This window comes from Tenrec ecaudatus, chromosome 5 (genome assembly GCF_050624435.1).
Source record: "Tenrec ecaudatus isolate mTenEca1 chromosome 5, mTenEca1.hap1, whole genome shotgun sequence".
In the NCBI taxonomy this organism is placed as follows: Eukaryota; Metazoa; Chordata; class Mammalia; order Afrosoricida; family Tenrecidae; genus Tenrec; species Tenrec ecaudatus.
In genome coordinates this window covers 31,280,071-31,299,654 of record NC_134534.1, presented here as the reverse complement: position 1 = coordinate 31,299,654, position 19,584 = coordinate 31,280,071, and the positions used below count along the sequence as shown (strand labels likewise).

The 19,584-nt window shown below is 41.7% G+C and overlaps 1 protein-coding gene across 1 annotated transcript in view; it reads right to left on the bottom strand.

Moving 5' to 3' along the window:
- Nucleotides 1–19,584, bottom strand: part of ANGPT1 (angiopoietin 1) — a 289,630-nt gene that overhangs the window by 113,914 nt on the left and 156,132 nt on the right. The window contains exons 2-3 of the mRNA XM_075549364.1: nucleotides 7,406–7,561; nucleotides 1,769–1,890 (exon numbers count right to left, since the gene is read on the bottom strand). Of these exons, the coding sequence (XP_075405479.1) occupies nucleotides 1,769–1,890; nucleotides 7,406–7,561 (278 nt within the window). The remainder of the gene's footprint in view (nucleotides 1–1,768; nucleotides 1,891–7,405; nucleotides 7,562–19,584) is intronic.

Genomic DNA, 19,584 nt, shown 5'->3' with positions numbered 1-19,584 from the left:
TTTGTGAAAATATATTTATGGATACACAATATTCAGTAACGTAGGCAGTCCTCTCCAGATAATTACATTTGGATATTTTAAATTTCCCTTTCCTGTAACAAGTGCACTTTTCATATAACTATCAACAAAGAACACACTAGAAAAATATGATAAGGTCATTGTTTTACTTATTAATGACTCCTGGGGCAGGGGGCATTTCACAATCGCCTCATGAAATGTGTGACTACTGATGGGCTTCACTTTTATTAACACGTGCCATCCAGCGTGGAGAACCCCAAGTCAAGGGCACTTGAAGCAACACACCTGTGACATGCATGTGCTTGGCTACTGTGAAATTTCATCAATCTTAATTGTACATTTCAACAGCGTTTTCATACTCGAACATTTCATCATGTGACCACTTCAGGGTCAACTCCTTCCAAGTTCTTTCACAGGTATATAGTTTACCCCAAAATACACTAGAGAAATAAAGAAGTGTACAACTGTGAAGATAAAGTCAGAGCTTGAGTGGCCCTTTTCAGCCTCGAAACCAGGCAAAAGTTTATTTGTCATCGATGCCATGTCACTCTGCTTTTGGCATGCAACTGGGGAATTGTAGTGGAGGGTTATATGTTATGACGGAGAGAGCAGGGCTTGGAGCCAAGCAAACTGAATCCCCTTCTAGCCCTGCCACTGGGAAGCTGTGTGATCTTGGGCGGGGCAGGTTCTTCCACTAAGGCTCTGTCCTCTTAACTGCCAGCCAAATAAAATCTTGGGGAACCAGCCATCCGTTTTGGTACCTTCGTGATTTGGAAAAGGTTGGAAACTCCTGTCTAATTCCTATGAGGGTAGTGGTTTTGATCGAAAAGTTCATCTTCAGTGTTGAAGATTTCTAAACCAAGCAGCTGAATGCCAGGCCAACTTTCCAGCTCTGAGGCCCGTGGCACTTGGCCTGAGATGATGCGTCATTTATAGAAAGCACTGTGACATGATTACATTTACCTAGCTAAACAACGACATTAATTATGCACAGAGGGGTGGCTGTAAATGGAAACACCAAATTCTCGTAAGTCAGCTCTATGCATACGTAGATAATTTTCTTGAAAAATAGCAATATGACCTTTCTGGAATCTAGAATTCTATCACTTTATAGTTTTGTACAAATTCAAGATACAAAGTTTCAAAGAGGTTCTCTTCTCTATTGCTATACATTTTTATTCTGCTGAAAATGGCCAATATTTTGTTTCACTGTCTTTCTAGAATTAAATAATTTGAGTAGATAGAGAGGAATTGGAAAAACTGAATTTTTAGCAAATTAGTGTTAAATTTTATAAAAAATGAAAGCACATATTTCAGGAGTGTGACCAACAGTATGAAATCTGATTATTAACATATTTTCTGAATTCACCTTTAACAATCATTTATTTATGTATTATAAACAAATATACCATTGCAGGTATTTTAACAGTTTTATTGGCATATCATATGATATAATAATTTACTCACATCAAGAAGAGTTGTATGGTCATCACCACAATCAGTTTAGCAACTTCCTCTTCTTTCTTGTCCTCATTGTGATTAGCTGTTATTTCCCTCCATCCTCCCTCCATCCACTCTACCCGTCCCCCAAAGAACCATGAATCCAGTTACTGTCTCTAAAGATTTACCTCTCTTGGATTTCTTATTAAAAAGCATTTAAAAATAATAACAATAATACCTTTTAAAACTGGCAAGAGGTATATGAATAAATATGTGAATACATGATATTTTGGAATATAAAACCTCTTACCTGTTTTTCTCATGAATTTTCAGGATTTCGTTTGTCTGTTGAAGGAGCTGCTTCTCCAGCTTGTATGTTGATAAGGAATTCTCCAGCAATTGTATTTCAAGTCGAGAAGTTTGATTTAGCACCTCAAGAGAAAACAATGCATGCAGACAATTTAAACTACATAATTTCAATTCAAAGAATAGATAACAATTATTTTAGTTTATATTTACTTGTATTTTTTTCAGGTTACCTAATCGAAAGTTCTGCTTTCTACAACTTAATGCTTTACATGATTCTTAACGATTACATTTGCTTGAAAAAATTGCATTGTTGAATCTATTTTCCTAGTTATAGTTAACCTCCAGAAATGCTATATTATACTCTAGGATGCCTTATACATATTACTTCCAATGTTTACAAGTAAAAAGTAAGTATTAGTACAAAGTCTTAGATCTGGTGTTTAATTCAGGATGACTAATATGAATGTGAAATATACCTGTCTTTAGAAAATGTAAGCTGTGATGTGCAAACAGCTCTGGACATAGTTGATACCTGGTCCAGAGCATCCATTTATGGAGAGTCATCATGCTGCCCTTGTGCATGTCAATGTTCACAGCTACACACTGATAGGAATCATTGTCATCGCTTTATAAGTGAGCAGCTCTCTGATGGAATTAGACACATTCACACAGGAACCAAGGGAAGAGATGAATTTGAAACATAACTAGGTTCTCACTTTCTCTAATTCTTCCCCTCCCCAAGAGCAAGAAAGCCTAGGAAGCGAGTCTGACAATTCCGAGTCTTCCTCTCCGAAGGTAACATGACCAGTACAGCAGATTGTGTTTCAGGCAGATTGTCATTATCTTTTAAACTCCCTCACACTTGGTCCTCCGGAAACTGTAAATTTTCCACTCACAATTCATTTTGAGTCACAGTACCCGTGTGGATAGATGCATCATCTTGTGACAAATATTTGTGACCCATAGAAGCAAACCTTTCCATTCCCAACCAACTTCTACTTGCCGGCCCTAGCAGATGCCTTCAGATTTCTCTCTCAGTCCTATCCCTTCCTTAGATTAAAGTTTTCCTATCTTAGGTGAGCGGAGCCTGGAGGGTGGCGTGGTTTCTGTGCCAGGCAGACAACTGACAGCTCGGCAATTTGAACCCCCGACAGCTCCACCAAAGAGGAGGCTATATCCGCTGCCATCACGGATTCATCAGCAGTATGTGAATATCCAAACGCTACACCGTTCTTAGAAACCCTTACTGAAAGAGACCTGGGCTTCCAAAAAGACAATAGTTAGAGCATACCGCCAAGGTTTAATCCTTGGTCTAGATCAGAAGCACCCAGGAGACTTTCTCAGATACACTGATCTGCCCAAGACAGGACTTGGGCTCAAGGAAGTTGTGAGACAGGGGAAGCACTTGGAAGGAGGCAGAGCCTGGACTAGAAGGCCCCCAGAGAGTCACTCAGTCCAGGCACAAAAGGAGCTCCCTTCCTCTAGAAAAAAACACACATAAAACCAGTAATATTTTAACGCAACATTTATGGAACCCCAAGTTAATGGAGCATTGTCATGATGAAGGGAATGGCAAGTGTTCAAGTAATGGCAAGGTGTGACTCACACTTGCACCATTAAGTCTCACTATGTCACACAGTAGTTCTAGTCTTGCAAGCAGGGATGGTGGGGCCAGAATGGAGCACTGGTTCACACATCAATTCTACAACTAACAGTGTTTTCAAGTACAAATGCTTCATTCTGGCCCCACCATCCCTGCTTGCAAGACTAGAACTACTGTGTGACATAGTGAGACTTATCTGACAACTGTAAGGCGAGAAGGATAAAAGATAATTAGGACCGAAGGAGGAGAGCAAGCAAGCAAGCGAGCAAGAGATAGAAAGAGAGAACTAGAGCTGATCAGACTCTGACTCCAGACTTCATGGGTTCAAATCCCAGCTCCACTCTTCACTAGTTCTTTGATCTTGGGTCAATGGCTTCATCTCTCTAGTGTTTAGTTCCCGCGCCTTTCAGTACGGGATCGTGGCAATGGTACCTACCACAGAATTATTTTTTAAACGTATCGATATGATTCAACTTGTTTGGCCCGGAGCTGAGCACATATTCTTAAAGTAAAATTCCCTGCAGGTTGTTTGTCTGTTCATTCATTCATAATCAAATTTGGCCATGTGAAGATGTTAAAAATAGAGCCAGGCAACAGGAAGGGGCATGAATCATCTCTGAAACCAACGCCTTCATATTGCACACTTGAGAAGCGGAACACGGAGGAGGGAGCCGCTGGACCGAAGTGATAACAGAGTGAGAACACCACCACAAGCCACTCTGCAGAGGAGGGAGAAGCTGTGGTGCTGGCGGCTGATTCTCCCCGCCCTGGCCAGCAGGCCCGGGAATTATGCTCACATCTCTCCCCTTAATAGTCCTGAAATATCACCAGGGCTCCTTATTCAGTCTTAGCTGCTCTGTAAAAAAATTCTTCTACTTTTTTTCTGTTATATTTTTCTTAAATACATTATGTTTTCACCTTATAGATACAAAACCAGTTGTTACCTCTGACAACGTCACACGGCATGTGTTCTAACTACTTGCTAAAATAATGGGGAAACGTTTGCCAACAATGTGCTATTTTTTTCACACCTCCTATTCTTAGGAAGGTTGAAAGAAGAAGCTTTCTACTCCTGTAAAGAATTACAGTCTTGGACACCTATGGCAGAAATTCTATCCTGTCCAATTACGTTGCAATGAATCTAAATGGACTCTATTCCAGTGATTTTTATTTTATTTTATTTTTTAATTCCTAGTAGAGAAGAGAGAGAAAAATCAACAATCAGATGTTTTGGGAGGTGGAGAATGGGGGAATAAAACCCTGACTTGTCTATTATAAACATTATTAGAGAGCATATGTGCAGCAAAGAAGGTTAATACACACTGTGTATCTCTGCAAATTGGGATCTTTAGCTTTGAATACAGACAACTGTTATGAAAGAGAAGGCAAAAGTTTTCTTTGAGTCAAAGGAAAATACACTCACATGATTTCACAATCACTGCACATATCAAGTTTGCTTAGCATCTTAGCAACTTACTCAACAAAAACTTGTTATTTTTAAGTTCCAGCATAAAGTTCTCCTACTCCCCATTATAAAGCATTATGTGCTTTATAATTTATTATTTCAATGTAATCACAGCTACATTCTTAGTCAATTAGCTAATTACTATTATTATTAATAGGAGGCAATAAAAAGAAGTGAGGGTGCTTCCCTTTGAATATCGACTCATTGGTTGTATCAATGTGAAAAAGTCACCCAAATTTTCTGAGCATATTGATTACAGAGAGTTGTGATAAAAGTCAATTATATTTATAAAAGTAGATTGTCTAACATAAATTGTGTTATAACTATTTAAATTATCAGTGCCACATCTCTTAAAATGTCAACCTATGATCTATGATGCCATTAACACAGATAGAATCTAAGTAGTGTTTTCGTTTTATTTTTTAATTTATAGAATTGTCTTTTGCCTTAGAAATCTAATATACTGATTTCTGGGATCCAGAAGGTCATTGGAATAACAATTGTATTGGTTAAAATTCATCTTCCAGTTACCCGAAATGATATATGAACCATTGCATTTTCAATGGCTAATTTTCCGAATTAGATTTCCATGTCTTTCTTCCCAGCTATCGACTCCAGAAGCTCCCTCTGACGTCTGATCAGCATCATAGCAACACACTGACAGCCTCACTGAGAGCCAGGTGATGACCATGCCCAAGGCGTATTGACTGGAAATTGAATTCCAATCTCTGCATGGAAGACAAGAATTATACCACTGACTTACTAGTGCTGTGTGTGTGTGTGTGTGTGTGTGTGTACAGGAAAAAAACCTCAATAATTCTCAAAGCTAGACAATGAGTCATATCTGACAATTATATTGAAAGAGTCAAGGATTTTATTTTACTTAGGTACATAATCAACATCCAGGGAAGCTACAGTAAAGATAGTAAACAAGATATTCCATTACACAAATCTGCAGTAAAATAAGTAAAAGGCTTATTTAAACAAAGATGTCATTTTGAAGACTAAAAAGTGTATCTGGCCCATGCCATGGTATTTTTCATTGCCCCCTTTTATAAGCCCAAACTGGATAATGAGTAGGTAAAACTGAGGAAGAATCGATGTGCTTGAATTACAGTGTTGCCGAAGAAGAGTGGAATTTCCATGAACAAATGTCTTGGAAGATGTACAGCCAGGATGTTCTTTAGAAGCAGGATTGTGAAACATCAATTCATGGACGTGTACATGTTATCAGGAGGGCTCGTCCCTGAAGAAGGACATTGTGTTTGAGAAAGTAGAGAGTCAGTCAAACCAGGAAGCCCTTCAGTGAGATGGACTGGCACAGTGGCTACGACAATGGGCCAGCACCGCACTGGTGAGGAGGATGGTGCAGGACAGGGCCTGCTTTGTTTTCTGTACATAGGAGTTGGAGCCAATTTGATGGCCCCTAACAACAAAAACAGCAATGACCCTGAGTGTATACATGTTTGTGTGCTTGTGTCTGTTTCCATGTTTGGGTGTATTTATACATACATTCCTATCTATAAATATTCATGCATAATGCATGCATATCCACGCATGTGCATGGATACATGCATAAACTCAACTTATTCCCACTAAGTCGATCCTGATCTGACTACTCGCAGTGACCCTGTAGGATTGAGTAGAACTTCCCTTCATGGGTTTCTGAGGCTCACTCTTGACGGGTGTAGAAAGCGTCACCTTTCTCCCAAGGAGCAGCTGGACTTTGAACTACTTACCTTGTGGGGAGCAGCCCAGTGTGTAACCCATTCTGCCCCAGAATTCCATGAACATACATGTGAAAAGACAGAGGGGCAGAACAAGACAGCAAGAGCGAGGCTTTCACAATGTAATGTTTTAAAGATTGGGCTGCTTATCTACAAGGTCAGTGGTTCTAACCCATCACTTCCCCCTAAGCAGATAAATGAGGCTGTCTGCTTCTGTAAATATTTACATTTTTTTAAACCCTCCAGAGAAGTTCTGGAATTGACTTGATAGCAGTGGGCTTTGGAATGTATGTATGGGTGTGGGTCTACATGCATGCATACATACCCATGTTAAAGTGTTGAAGTCTACCTTTCAGTATAGAATCATGCTACATACAAAATTGTGCACCTTCTCATAAGTTTCCCTGGGATTTTGCTTCTTGTCCACTAAATACATAATACCTCTACAAGGTACCATGGCGATGAGGACAATACCAGAGACAACCAAGACAGGACACCAATACACACCCGAGAGTCCAATTGGATCCTAATGATTATTTTGCTTGACACATAGCATCATGTTGCAGTTGGTAGCTGCAGTGTTTATTTCAACTTAAATGTTGATTGGGCCCCTTGGCTGCGCAGTTTTTGCAAACACAAACAAAGTTAACATTATACCAACCCTCCTGAAATCCAAAGAAACATCTATAGCATGTCAGTCAATCACTGTTGTTAGTAACAATAAACAAAAACGGTGCACTTCCCAGTGGCAGTACTGAAATGGAATAAGCTAAAGACAAACAACCGCCACCACCAAACCCAACCTCCTGGTTACGAGTTTGTCAAGTCGCCCCACGGCCATACCTGGGTCTCAACATCCGTCAGCTTTCGGGTCTGCTCTGCGGTTTGAGACAGGAGACTGGTTCCAATCTCAAGCATGGTGGCCGTGTGGTTCTGCACAGCATTCTGCTGTATCTGAGCCATCTCCGACTTCATGTTTTCCACAATGTAATTCTCAAGCTGCAAGAGATAAAGGACAAAGAATTGCATATCATAAGCAAAGCTCTCAATTGGGGGATGTAATATTTACAATGCAAAACAAGACACAGCTGGCAAGACGGCCATCTGGCCAGCGTCCTCTGCATCTCTCAGATTTGGGGACCTGGGAGCAGAGCGCACTGGACTCCAGAGGCTTACCCGCTGCAAAATGCCAGACAGCTGTATGGTGAGCACCTTCCCCTGGGCATTTGCCCATGGACAGTGCTCTCCCCCAATGGCCGTCATTTCATTTAACCCAGACAGCGAAGAAGTGAGGCTAGCGCAGGAGGATGTGCTTGTTCTGTCTTTGGTAGCTGAGGACACGAATCAGAGGGGGTGACGGGAACACAGCAGAGCCAGCAGAGAACCATGCTGCTCTTCGCGGTCCATTACACCATACCTCTGAGGGAGAGAAACCGCGGCCGGCATCCGTCTCAGGGAAGAGAAATCATAAACCTTCTGGACTGGGGCAAGGATGGCGAGGGATAAAAGCACGACTAATACACGAGACTTTAAGGGAGTATTAAGACATGGGCAACAGTGTGTGCAATGAACGGCAAAGCATGGACGCCACACAGAATGAGTGCCTGCGCCTTCCTCCTGGCTCAAACACAGGTCCTAGAGGTGCAGTCTGGGAAGTGGCATGTGGCCTCCTTGCCTCACATGAAGATTTTATACGCGGTGATGTCATTCTAGACGGCACCGTCCGTGTGAAATACATGTGCCCGTCGGGGCAGGAAATCTTCTGAAGTGACTCCTCTGGGCATTCTGTTAGGCACCTGGTGGTTAAGACTGAACATGGGCATTGCCTAAAGTAAACAGGAGAAGTTGTGCCTCCCTGCCAGGGCACTTAATTCTCCCCACCACTGCCTGGTGACTATATTTCATTACCCAATTACACACAAGGGGAAATTGCACCCCAGCAAAGTCAAGTCCAAGGCCACACACCACAAAACAGTCAGACTTGGATTTGAGCTCTGAGGCCCTTAACTCTCATACCGACACTCTTAACCACTGACAGCTCTGCCAGGTCGTGCTTCACAAGCCGGTTTCCAAATCATTAACAACTACGTGATTTTCACTGACTCCGTGAACCATAATGCATTTGCTGTTTTATAATCCATAGTAATAGAATTGTCATGTAATAAGTACAGCCTAAATCTAAATTCCCCTCTGTGAAACTTGCACGGTTCAATTTGAAACATGGCTTATTATTTACATTGGTTTATTAAACCTGACCCTTTCCCTAGGTACAGAAAAAAAAGAGTTAGAATCAAACTTGTATTGTTATTAATAAACTCTGACTTTCTTCTTTAAAATAAAGCTATTCAAGACCTTTTGTTTTGACTCTCCTAATTTAAAAGTTAATAAGGTTTATCTAATAAAGCTAATTTTAAACTGAATAGAAAACAGACCAGAATGAGTACCTGTGAATTATCTTAACAGAATGGAAAGCGTCCAGGCTAAATCTTTACTTTGATACAACTGAATGAACAATTACACAGAGATGGGAGTGGGGAGAAAAGCTAAGGCTGGGAATGGGCGTCCATATTCTTCTTTCTACATCATGAAAGGTCTTCCTCTTCCTAGCAATAGTCCTTAATTGTCCTTTGGAAGTGATCTTTTCTTCTTCCCATCCTGAGCTTTTGTCAAGTTGTCCACACTATTTCCAGGAATAGACATCTGTTCGGGCCCAGGCCTACCGGAACATTAGCACTTGCTTAGCCAAAGTAACATGTTCAAGAATAGACACATATTCTAAGCATGACAACTGAGTCAGATCTAGACTCTCAGCCTAAGTGTTTTATAAAAGAAGTGACTTCAAATCTGGTCATCTGTAAGTCTGATACCGTTGGTATCACATTTTGCCATCATAGCTAGTTGGAGAATAAAGCTAACCCAGGAAAAAGAACATAGATAGTTGATAGATAGATACATAGATAGATATTCTCATGCAAACACACACACACACACACACACACACACACACACACACACACATACACACACACACCCCAAACCCACTGCAGCCGAGTTCATTTCCACTCATGGTGATGCTGCGTAGGGATCCCAAGGCTATAAGTCTTCACAGGAGCAGATCGGGGTGGGGTGTGGAAGCACTGACCTTGCATTAGCATTCCAAAGTCCCATCCACAGCACCAACAGGGCTCCTTCATACATACATACATGCATGCATGCATACATGCATCGATGCATACATAACAAAGTGAGCCAGAGGATATAGGTAGAAGGATACATGGAAACATCTTTTCAACCAATGAACATATGTTTAGTCAACTCTACCCTTCGGCATTAAATTATAAGTAGCATAATCTGATCATCTCCCTGAGTCATCCACTCTTTCCCCCCTTAAATCATATTGAGCTAGGTTTATGTGCTACCAGAAGAGTGCTGAGAAATATATTATTTAACAGGTTTAACCAAATAAGAGAGGCAAGCACTCAAACCTTGCTGGTTGTGGGAAAATGAGACTATAGATGAATGTGTATAGCAACACCAAGGACAGGGGGTTCTCCATCTCGGAATTGCTACATGCCATTTATAATTGGTATCTATTTGACTGTCTGTGATATGGAAGGCACTGAGGCACTTTCTTTTGATGACCTCACTTAAACTTTACAACAACATTCCAAAACCAAACGCACTGCCATCGAATTGATTACAACTCATGGGACCTTCTAGGACAGGGTAGAGCTGCCCCTGTGGGTTTCCAAGATTGTAACACATTTGGAGTAGAAAACCTCGGGGGGGGGTTTGTCCTGTGGAATGGCAAATGGCTTCAAACTGCTGACCTTGCATTTTGTAGCCCAGCTGGTAACCTATTGCTAAGAGGACATGCTAGTGTAGTGGGTTGTACACTGGGCTGGGAACCACAAGGTCAGCAGTTAGACTGCTGTAGAAAGATGGAAATAGCTCCTCCCATAAAGACAGACAGTCTTAGAAATCCTCGGGAGAATTTCCACTCTGTCCTGGGTTTGCTGTGAGCTAGTCTTGATGTGACTGTACTTGGAATTCTAGAACCATATAATGAGGAAAATTTTGAGCTTAGAAACCCCACACAATACTCTCAAAGTCAAACCAGAACTCAACGCCCGACTCTAAAACCCATGCCCTTATCTACCAACTTATTCAGTCCAACATGACTTTACGGTGTTATTCCTTGTAATATATACTTCCAATTCAATTCACATTATTGAATTATGCATACAACACCAACCCCTCCCCCCAAGGTTGCAATTCTAGTCTCTTCTATGATCTTGTGTTGAAATAGAGATTTGCCCTTGTTAGATTAATTGGGGCCCTGCTGTCCTGGCGTGAATCCTCATCAGTTTTGAGTTATTAAAAGACCAAGATGTGTACAGGGTTGAGAGGGAGCCAGGCGATGAACAGAGCTGCATCGGCACGCCGCAGACGGCTGGCAGCTCTTATAAATGGAGCTAGACAAACCTCTCCCTAGAGGAACTCCTGAATTTAGACTTCCAGCCCCCTGATCTGTGAGAAAATAAATTCCTAGTCTTCGAAGCCACCCACTTGCAGTATTCCTATTCCATCAACACTAGGTAACCCAGACGTTTGGGGTGTTCTTCAAGACCACATGGGGAGCATTTTGAAAAGGCAGATAAATGCACAACACCCTCGGAGGCTACATCTGTGTTCCCAGGGAACATAGACTAAATATTCTATATGCGGCATTTTAGAAGTTTCCCTAGGTAATTCTGAAAGACCAGTGCTGCTCAAAGTGCAGCCCAGAAGATCAAATGCCCATCTGAGGACTCTCTGCTAGCAGTGTGCAGTGAGATGAAGAGCTGGTACCACCACAGAAAACAATATCTACATCAGAACACCTGATATTGCTTTTTAGAGCCATATTATCTCAAGGAAGAAAGTGATGCACTGACTTACTTTCCAATGAAGTGTCATTGGTCACACCTTCCTTGAATAGCACTGATTTAGCCCATCAAAACTAATCCAATACGGGGATATGACAAAATAATAATAATTTATAAATTATTAAAGGTTCATGAGGGAGAGGGAAGTGGGGAAAGGAGGAAGGGGGAAAATAAGGAGCTGAAACAAGGGCTCAAGTAGAAAGCCAATGTTTTGAGAATGATGATGGCAACCAATGTACAAATGTGCTTGATCACAATGGATGGATGTATGGATTGTGATAAGCATTGTACAAGCCCCCAACAAAATGATTAAAAAAATAATAATCCAATAGTTCAGAGTCCCTGCCTACCGAGAAACTTTGAATAACATCATGGTGTATTGTGTAGCTGCCTGTCATGACAGAGAATCCACTGATCGGTGAACTCCATACATCATTGTACAATTTCTTATGCAGTTGGTTAGTGAGCATGAGTTCCCAGAGCCCGGCCCCCTTGGTCCTAACCCTCTGGTGTCCTGTCTCTGCACAGAGAGCGATCCTTGGATACAGGATGGCCACACTGTATCTGTGAATCTTTTACAATCTGATGCTTATCTCTCTGCACATTGGGAGAGTCTTTAACTTGGAATGTGAACACAAGCAAAACAAAGGAACTGCTTCATGCCAGCATTCATTAAAACCATAAAGATTCTCCCAATTCTTTGGGTCCTGTTGTACAAATAAAGTAGGTCTCTAACCTATCCCAACATTCCCAGTTGGACTGCCATGATGAGGAACGTAACTATAACTCTAGTTAATTATTTTTTAATCAAATGGAGCTGCACTCCTTCGGAGAAACTGCCTTTCAGTGCAAAAGGTAATGGCACACTTAAGTAGCAGAACCAGATGTAGTTGATTTAAAGGCTGAGGGAGAAAGCAGAAGTCAAATACACAATGTGTGATTAATAAGGAGGACTGCTTTCATCTTATCTGTAAACATTCCTCTGTAGATATATAACTGTGAAATCCATCTTGATGTGCCATATCAACTGGGTTCAGGAAGGATTCCTAACGAATTTGATTGTCTTCCCCCGTACGCTTTCAAAACACAGTTACAGAAATGAATGGCTACCTTAAGGTTAAGTCATTTGTAATCATCTAAGACGTAGAATGTAAGCACCCAGGTTGCTGACCACAGTGCTTGATGAGTTATAGCACAGGACGCTCCCAACTCTAATCAGGAAATTATTGAACTCAACTGCCACTCTTTGTCCCTGACTCGAGTCTTATAAAGTGTCGGTCAAAAGGACTAACAAGTCGAGGTAACTTGCAGTGAAATAATGTGCAATAATGAATGATTTTAAAACAAGAAGTTGTGCTGTATTACATTACAAACGAGTGTAACATTTCTATAGGTATTTTACACACACTGTAAAGGTATTTTGCACACGCCAGTATTTACTCAACCCTCTGCCAATGCTTCCAGAGGCGTTATTCCCTTGTTTGATAAGAGCAAGAGGCTCGGTGGCTTTAGGTGACTGAACGGAGATCTCGGAGAAGTACTCAACTCTGTCTGCTCACTTCCCAGCAGTTCCTGTACTGTGGGAACTACTCTGTTGTGCTGGTTAACCAGCTGATTGACTGGTTGGTTGTTACAGCCAGTTCATTGGTTATTTGTTTACACATTTAGGGTGGAGAGGTGGAGAGCAGCGCATACATCACCAGAAAGGGATTACTGCCACTGTTGTTGTTGGTTGTTGTTAAGTGCTGTTGAGCCAGTTCTCAGTCATAGCAACCCGAAGTACAACAGAATGAAATACTGTCCAGTGTCTGCCATGCTCACAATTGTTGTTTTGTTGAGCCCATTGTTGCTGCCACCATGTCAATCCATCTTGTTCATTGTTATGTTACTAGGCCCGAAGTTCTTTTCCAGGGAATTGCTTCTCCTAATTCCATGTCCACTCCAGTGCATCTCACCATATTAGAGGCCAAGGTCTATTGAGTTTGAAGTGAGAAGTTTTAGGGCCAGGGATGTGGAAAGTTTTCACTGACAGCACTTTCCTACAAGATCATTCAAAACACAACAAAATTATCTTCCTCATGCCTATCCTTTTTTCTTAGGATGTAATTTAAAACATAAGTTAATATCGTCCAGTCATCTTCTTTCTTAATAAAATAAAAAGCAAAACATAGTAAAAGGAGCAGAAATATCGGAAGCACACAAACCCATTACCAGTGGCCCTGGTGGTTTTATGAAGTACGGTTTAAGTTGCTAACTACAAGGTGGATGGATCAATTCCACCAGCAGCTTCACTGGCGAAAGATGAGGCTTTCTGCTCCAAGAAAGATGGATCACCTTGGAAACGCTGCCCAGGGTCACTGTGAATCCAAGTCTCTTTGATGGCACTTGATGGCAGTGGGTTTGGGTTTTGCAAGGCGAAGTACATGGCAAGCTGACAGATATGCAGCTCATTGCACTGTACGAGCACTGTAGGCCTTAATTCCCACACGTCACTGCCACAGAAGAAGAGCATCAGAGAAGCACGGCAAGAAGTGGGGATCACATGAGTCAATAGCAGAGCTGTTGTGTCCCTTTGAAAGAGGCCACCTGCAGGTTGTGCTCCATCCTGAAGAGTCACTCCTGGGACACGAGCACACTGCATTCAAGGCTACAGTCAAACCATCTTCAATGAACTATTCATGCAGGGATCAGTAACATGAACGGGACAGGACTGATGAAGTGAAATCTGTTCAAGAACATGTTTGATTTATTTTTTTTCTCATTGAGTCATGTACGTACAGTTTGATCACTGCACCCTGATGGATGCTTGCGATCATTTGATGGTTGCAATATGTTGGGGACTGCAGTGTTCGTTGTTGTTGTTGTTGTTGTTGTTGTTAGCTGCTGAGTTGGTCAGACTCTTAGTGAGCCTGGGGCATTTTTCAATGGCCCTAACAGCTTGGCCATTAACTTGTAGGAAACCCTGGGAACTTCCCCAGCAAGTGAGAAAGTAACTATGGATAACATCTTAGCAGGAAGATTCATGCATCCCCACGTCACAAGAACAATGCCCATGAAGTGTGGAAGCAGTCAGCATACCTTGGCGCCCCCCAAATGGAGGAAGTCTCCTGTAAATATGGACACTCCTAGGATGGTTTTTAAAGGGCAAGTCAAATTTCATAAGGCCACGATGGTGGGAAGAGGATGGCGAGCAAAGGGAAGCGTGCTTATCTAGATGGCAACTCAAGGTCAAAGACGCCAGGTGGTTTAAGCCTGTGGCTCACGTAGAGCCGCCACGAGCTCATAGAGATGAAGCTACAAGTTAAGTGGGAATCACTTTTGAAGGTGGCCCATGGAAAACTGTTGACAAGGTAGGGACTTTCAAAATTCCACAAAATGAGGGCCAGCACTTCCTTCGCAATAAATATTCAACATTCATTCACGCACGATTGAGGCAGTGAGACACCCTGTCTAAAACGTAGGGCAGTAGTTACAGTAACAGGACCCGAGAGAAAACACCTTGCACCCCAGGTAGCTCCCTTTCCAAACCCTCGTTCTGGCTTGGATTCATGTATGCAATATTTATTGAAGTCTAACGTACACACCGTTAGGCAAGGTGCAAAGATACACTGGTCATCAGGATGACCAGCACAAATCCTCACTGAAATACTGTTAAGCATAAATCATGTTGCAACAAATAACCAATGAAGATATCTGAAAATATGGCAGATGGATTATTTTCCCTTTACCTTATAAAAACCACCTGGATTTTTAAATGAATTCTTATGACACCCAAATCTTTAATATCCATTATATATTTGATGCTGATTTACCACTGCGTTTGATAAAAAAAATTATTCATTGCCTAACTATGTATATATATATATATATATAGTACTCATAAAGAGAAACAAATAGGTATTACATCATCCTTGCCAGTTGTTATTTCAAATTGAATTATGTAAAGAACATAAAAATGTCCTTTTTCAAATGTATTGAGCCAAACGTAAAAGACTATTAACAAATAGACGAAGGCATAAAATTTAAGATGAACATTTCTAGGATCTTAAAAAAATGTTTAAAAGACTATTATCAATTTGTAACACACTCATTTATTGGTTGGCTATTCTTTTGCCCAAATAGTAGAAAATTAATGTTATCTTTCCCTATTATTATGAGAAAGAGCTGTGGGGAACCTCTGTCCATGAGTTTTCAGAATCCTTGGTACTTCGTGTGCATGAGAACCGTAACTTGTGTGCAATCCCGGCGCAAGAAGTGCAACCTGCCTGCGATCTGTCGTGTCTTGCGTGTGAAATGCATCGTCTGTCGTTTCACTTCAAGAAGTCTCTGGAGCATATCTCCACGCACGAAGAATATATAATGTCTCCATGTGATTCTTCAGAAAATAACATTTTAAACCCTATAAAAATCCACAAAGAGATTGTTTGCTTAAAATATGTTGTGGATTAGCTGGACCTTCCCGAATGCTGGTCCATATGGTCCTACTCAGTTATGCCAAACAACCATGAAATAAAGAAAAGGGAAAATATGGGAAAGCAATAAAAAGGTAAAACAATGCAGAAAATGCCTTAAAAGTGGATGGTTTTATCTAATTTCATAGTTCCATAAATCAGATGCAATATTGAAAATCTAACTAAAGCTAAATTTATGGATTTTTTTCCATGCCTGACACCAAATATGTTAGCTGCAGGGATTTCTGGGATGAGATCTTCCAGACTGCTGGCTTGTTGTTGTCGTTTACTAGATAGAGAAGGATAATTGTCCTTTTACACGAAAGCTCTATTTTGCTTCATTTGAAACCGTCTCTGTCCTGACCTATGTGACTTGGATCCCATTTGTCATTTGGGTGTCTGAACGAACACTTACTATTTATGGAAGGAAGAAAGCCATTAGAATAAGAGAGCTGGAAGAGATGCTAAATATTATGAGTTCCAAGGATCTCGGTTTATAGATGTGCTGACTGAGGTTCAGGGAGGTGACAGAATGCAAGGTAAAACAGCTAACCAATGTCAGATGCTGGTTGGGGCTACTCCGTGTGTGAGAAAGCTCAGACTTACATCAGCAGGCTGAGCCAACAACAATGGCCAAGGGTATTGTTGACACACTCCCCACCCCCCACCCTGTTCCCCAGCTCCTGCTACTTGCTTTGCTTCTGCTAGTTCTTGATCAGAAGCTCTCCTTACACGTATCGCTTCACGCATCCCGCCCCATCTGTTCTTGGAACGTTGATTTCCCTTTCTTAACTCTATGCTCTCCAGCAGTGATGACCACCAGCTGCTCCTAAATCACCGAGTCTCAATGTCTCTTTGACTTTATTCTTTTTATTCTTCCCGTGTATCAAAACTCACTACCATCAACTTCATTCAGACTCATGCCAACCATACGTAGAGTTTCTGAGGCTGTGAATTTTTGGACGGGTGTGTGTATACATAGCTTCATCTTTATCCCCAGGAGTGGTTGGTGGGTTTGATCTGCCTACCATGACCTCAGCAGCCAAAGACTTACCTGACTGCACAAGCAGGGCTTCTAAAAGTTCCACGAGGGCTCCAAAATTCTTTCTATATGCCGCCTCCACGGAAGCAAAAACCAGGACCAACCATGGTTCAAGTTCATCACATATCCTTCACCCATTTAGTGCTAAGAAATTCTTGATAAATGCACACTCTGTAGCAAGCCTGGCACCAGGTAGCGTGAGTATAGAGGTTTCGATTCAAGTGTAGAGGTATCAGTTCAATAGCACAGGTGAAGTCTACCTGTGACTGCCCACAGTGGTCCCTGTAAATATCCCTATCTCTGATTCCCAGCTACTGATGGTAAGGAAACGAGGTGGTGGTTGTAACATTGCCTTCAAAAGAAGAGCAGCAGCATCCCCATGAAGGCACGTGAACAAATGCTCGAGCTCACCCCAGATAATCTCACATGAACAAATTCTCTGCAACTGTTTTTCTTGGTCAGGATATTTTTACGACCACATGCCTGTGGCTGCTAAAATTTGCCCAAATCACATAGAGCTAGGCTAGAGCCTAGAAAAATCTTCCCTCTGCCTACAAACAAAATGTTGCTGCTTTTCAGAGCTTTCATTGCCTCTATTTTTGTTCAGAAGTATATCTCCCAGTCTTGCATACCAATCTTAACTTGGAATTCCCACCGAAAACTCTTCAACGTGGGAGACCCTGTGGGTGGTTGATGCTTCCAGCTTCACAAGCCACCGCAGTCCAGTGTGAATCACTTTAGATCTATAGATAACCTGGTGGGTAATGGGAATTCCAGAACACATCATTGTACCATGGGTTCTGAAATTCCCCATCCCACAGAACAGCATCCTTCTCATTTCTCCTTCTTCGAGCCAAGACCCATGTGCTCTCAGCAATGATGTCCCTGGACACACCTCCCTTTCTAAACCAGGCTTGAATTTCTGACAGTTCTGTGTCAGTTCACTGCCACAGCCATTCTTAAATGACCTTCAGCAAATTGCACTCCGGTGTCATGACCTTGATCTTGTTGGATGGTCCACACATTTGTTCCACTTCCTTTGGAACGGGCATGCTTATGTATCTTTTTCAGTCAGTTGATCACTTTAAAATGTTAAAAAGCAAAGCCATGACTTTGAGCACTCAGGTGTACCTGATACAAACCATGCTGATTTTATTCTCCTTAAATACATGTGAAAGGCAGACAATAAAAAGGAAGACCGAAGAAGAATAACTGCCTTTGAATTGTGGTGTTGGTGAGATGATTGAATAGATCATGGACTCCCAGAAGAACAAACACACCTGTTCTGGAAGAAGTCAGAATTCTCCTTAGAAATTAAGATGGGGAGACTTCATCTCAAATACTTCAGACACATTATCAAAATGGACATCCTGCCTAGTAATGTAGATGGTCAACAAAACAGAAGAGTCTCGGTGGGAAGGATTTTCATAGGGGCTGCAACAATGGGCTGCAAAATCCCAAACGCTGAAAGGATGCGGTGGGATGGGTCTGGAGTCATTATGAGTTGAAGCTGTCTGAAGGGCACTCACCACACCATCAACATAAATGAATGGATGAGGTGTTTTCCTTGCTTGGAAACCTTTGACTCGCCAGTGTGTACCATCCGTGCCTCCTCACAGGAGAAGACTGTATTCACAGGGAGCAACATTCAGTCTCCTGCCGTGGGCATCTCAAGGGTGGCAGTGTTTATATCTGTGTTTAATTATCTTTTGACAATATTACCATGGAGTGTATCATGGCTCTCAAACATAGAACAAGCAGTGCTGTGGAGAGCAGCAGGAAGAGGCCAAGGAGTGATGATCTCTCAGTGAAGCCACATAAGGGTGGAAAACTCAGTGAAGCTATTGTTCAGAATTTAGGAAAATCACATTACACCATGCTGATGATCCTCCACAACAAAGAGAAACTTTCTACGATGTTACAGAATCAGCTCCAATGCAAACTCTCAGAGTACAGAAAATGTGAAGGAGGTCTCTCTGAGAGGGAGAAATCGCTAAGGATGCCGACTGAGGAGCAAACCTAAATCCCTGTCAGCATGTTGGTTCCTGCTGCCGTACGACACTCAACTAAGCTCATTAACGCGGGGCCAGACTGTGACATGATGTTCACACAACACCCAACATGTCCAAGTCATGTACCAGCCATTTCCTGGAACATATTATGAATATTAAGTGACACCTGGCTTTATATCTACTATCTCTTGAGGGTCTTAAATTTGGTACTTTAAAGCTTCCTTTATACGGCCTACGAGTGTTCAAAATGTTGCAGGTTAACTTTTACTATGTTGTGTTTTTTGTGTACTGTGGAGTCAATTCAGACCTACGACAGCACTCTATGAAACAGTAGAACAACCACCTGGAGCTTCGTACATGTTAACAGTTATTGCACCTGACTTCCAGTCTGGTCTCTCGCAAATGAACAGGCAAGTTCACCATGCTGGCCTATCATGTGAGCAGTCGAGTGTCTAACTATTGCTCTAGCAGGCCTTCTCTGCCTTAGAGTATTGAATTATGTGGGTCTCTCTCTCTATCATATCTCTCTGCTATGTAAGAAGTCTGGATGGAATAACACTGGGCTACTAACTATAAGGTCCATGGCGCA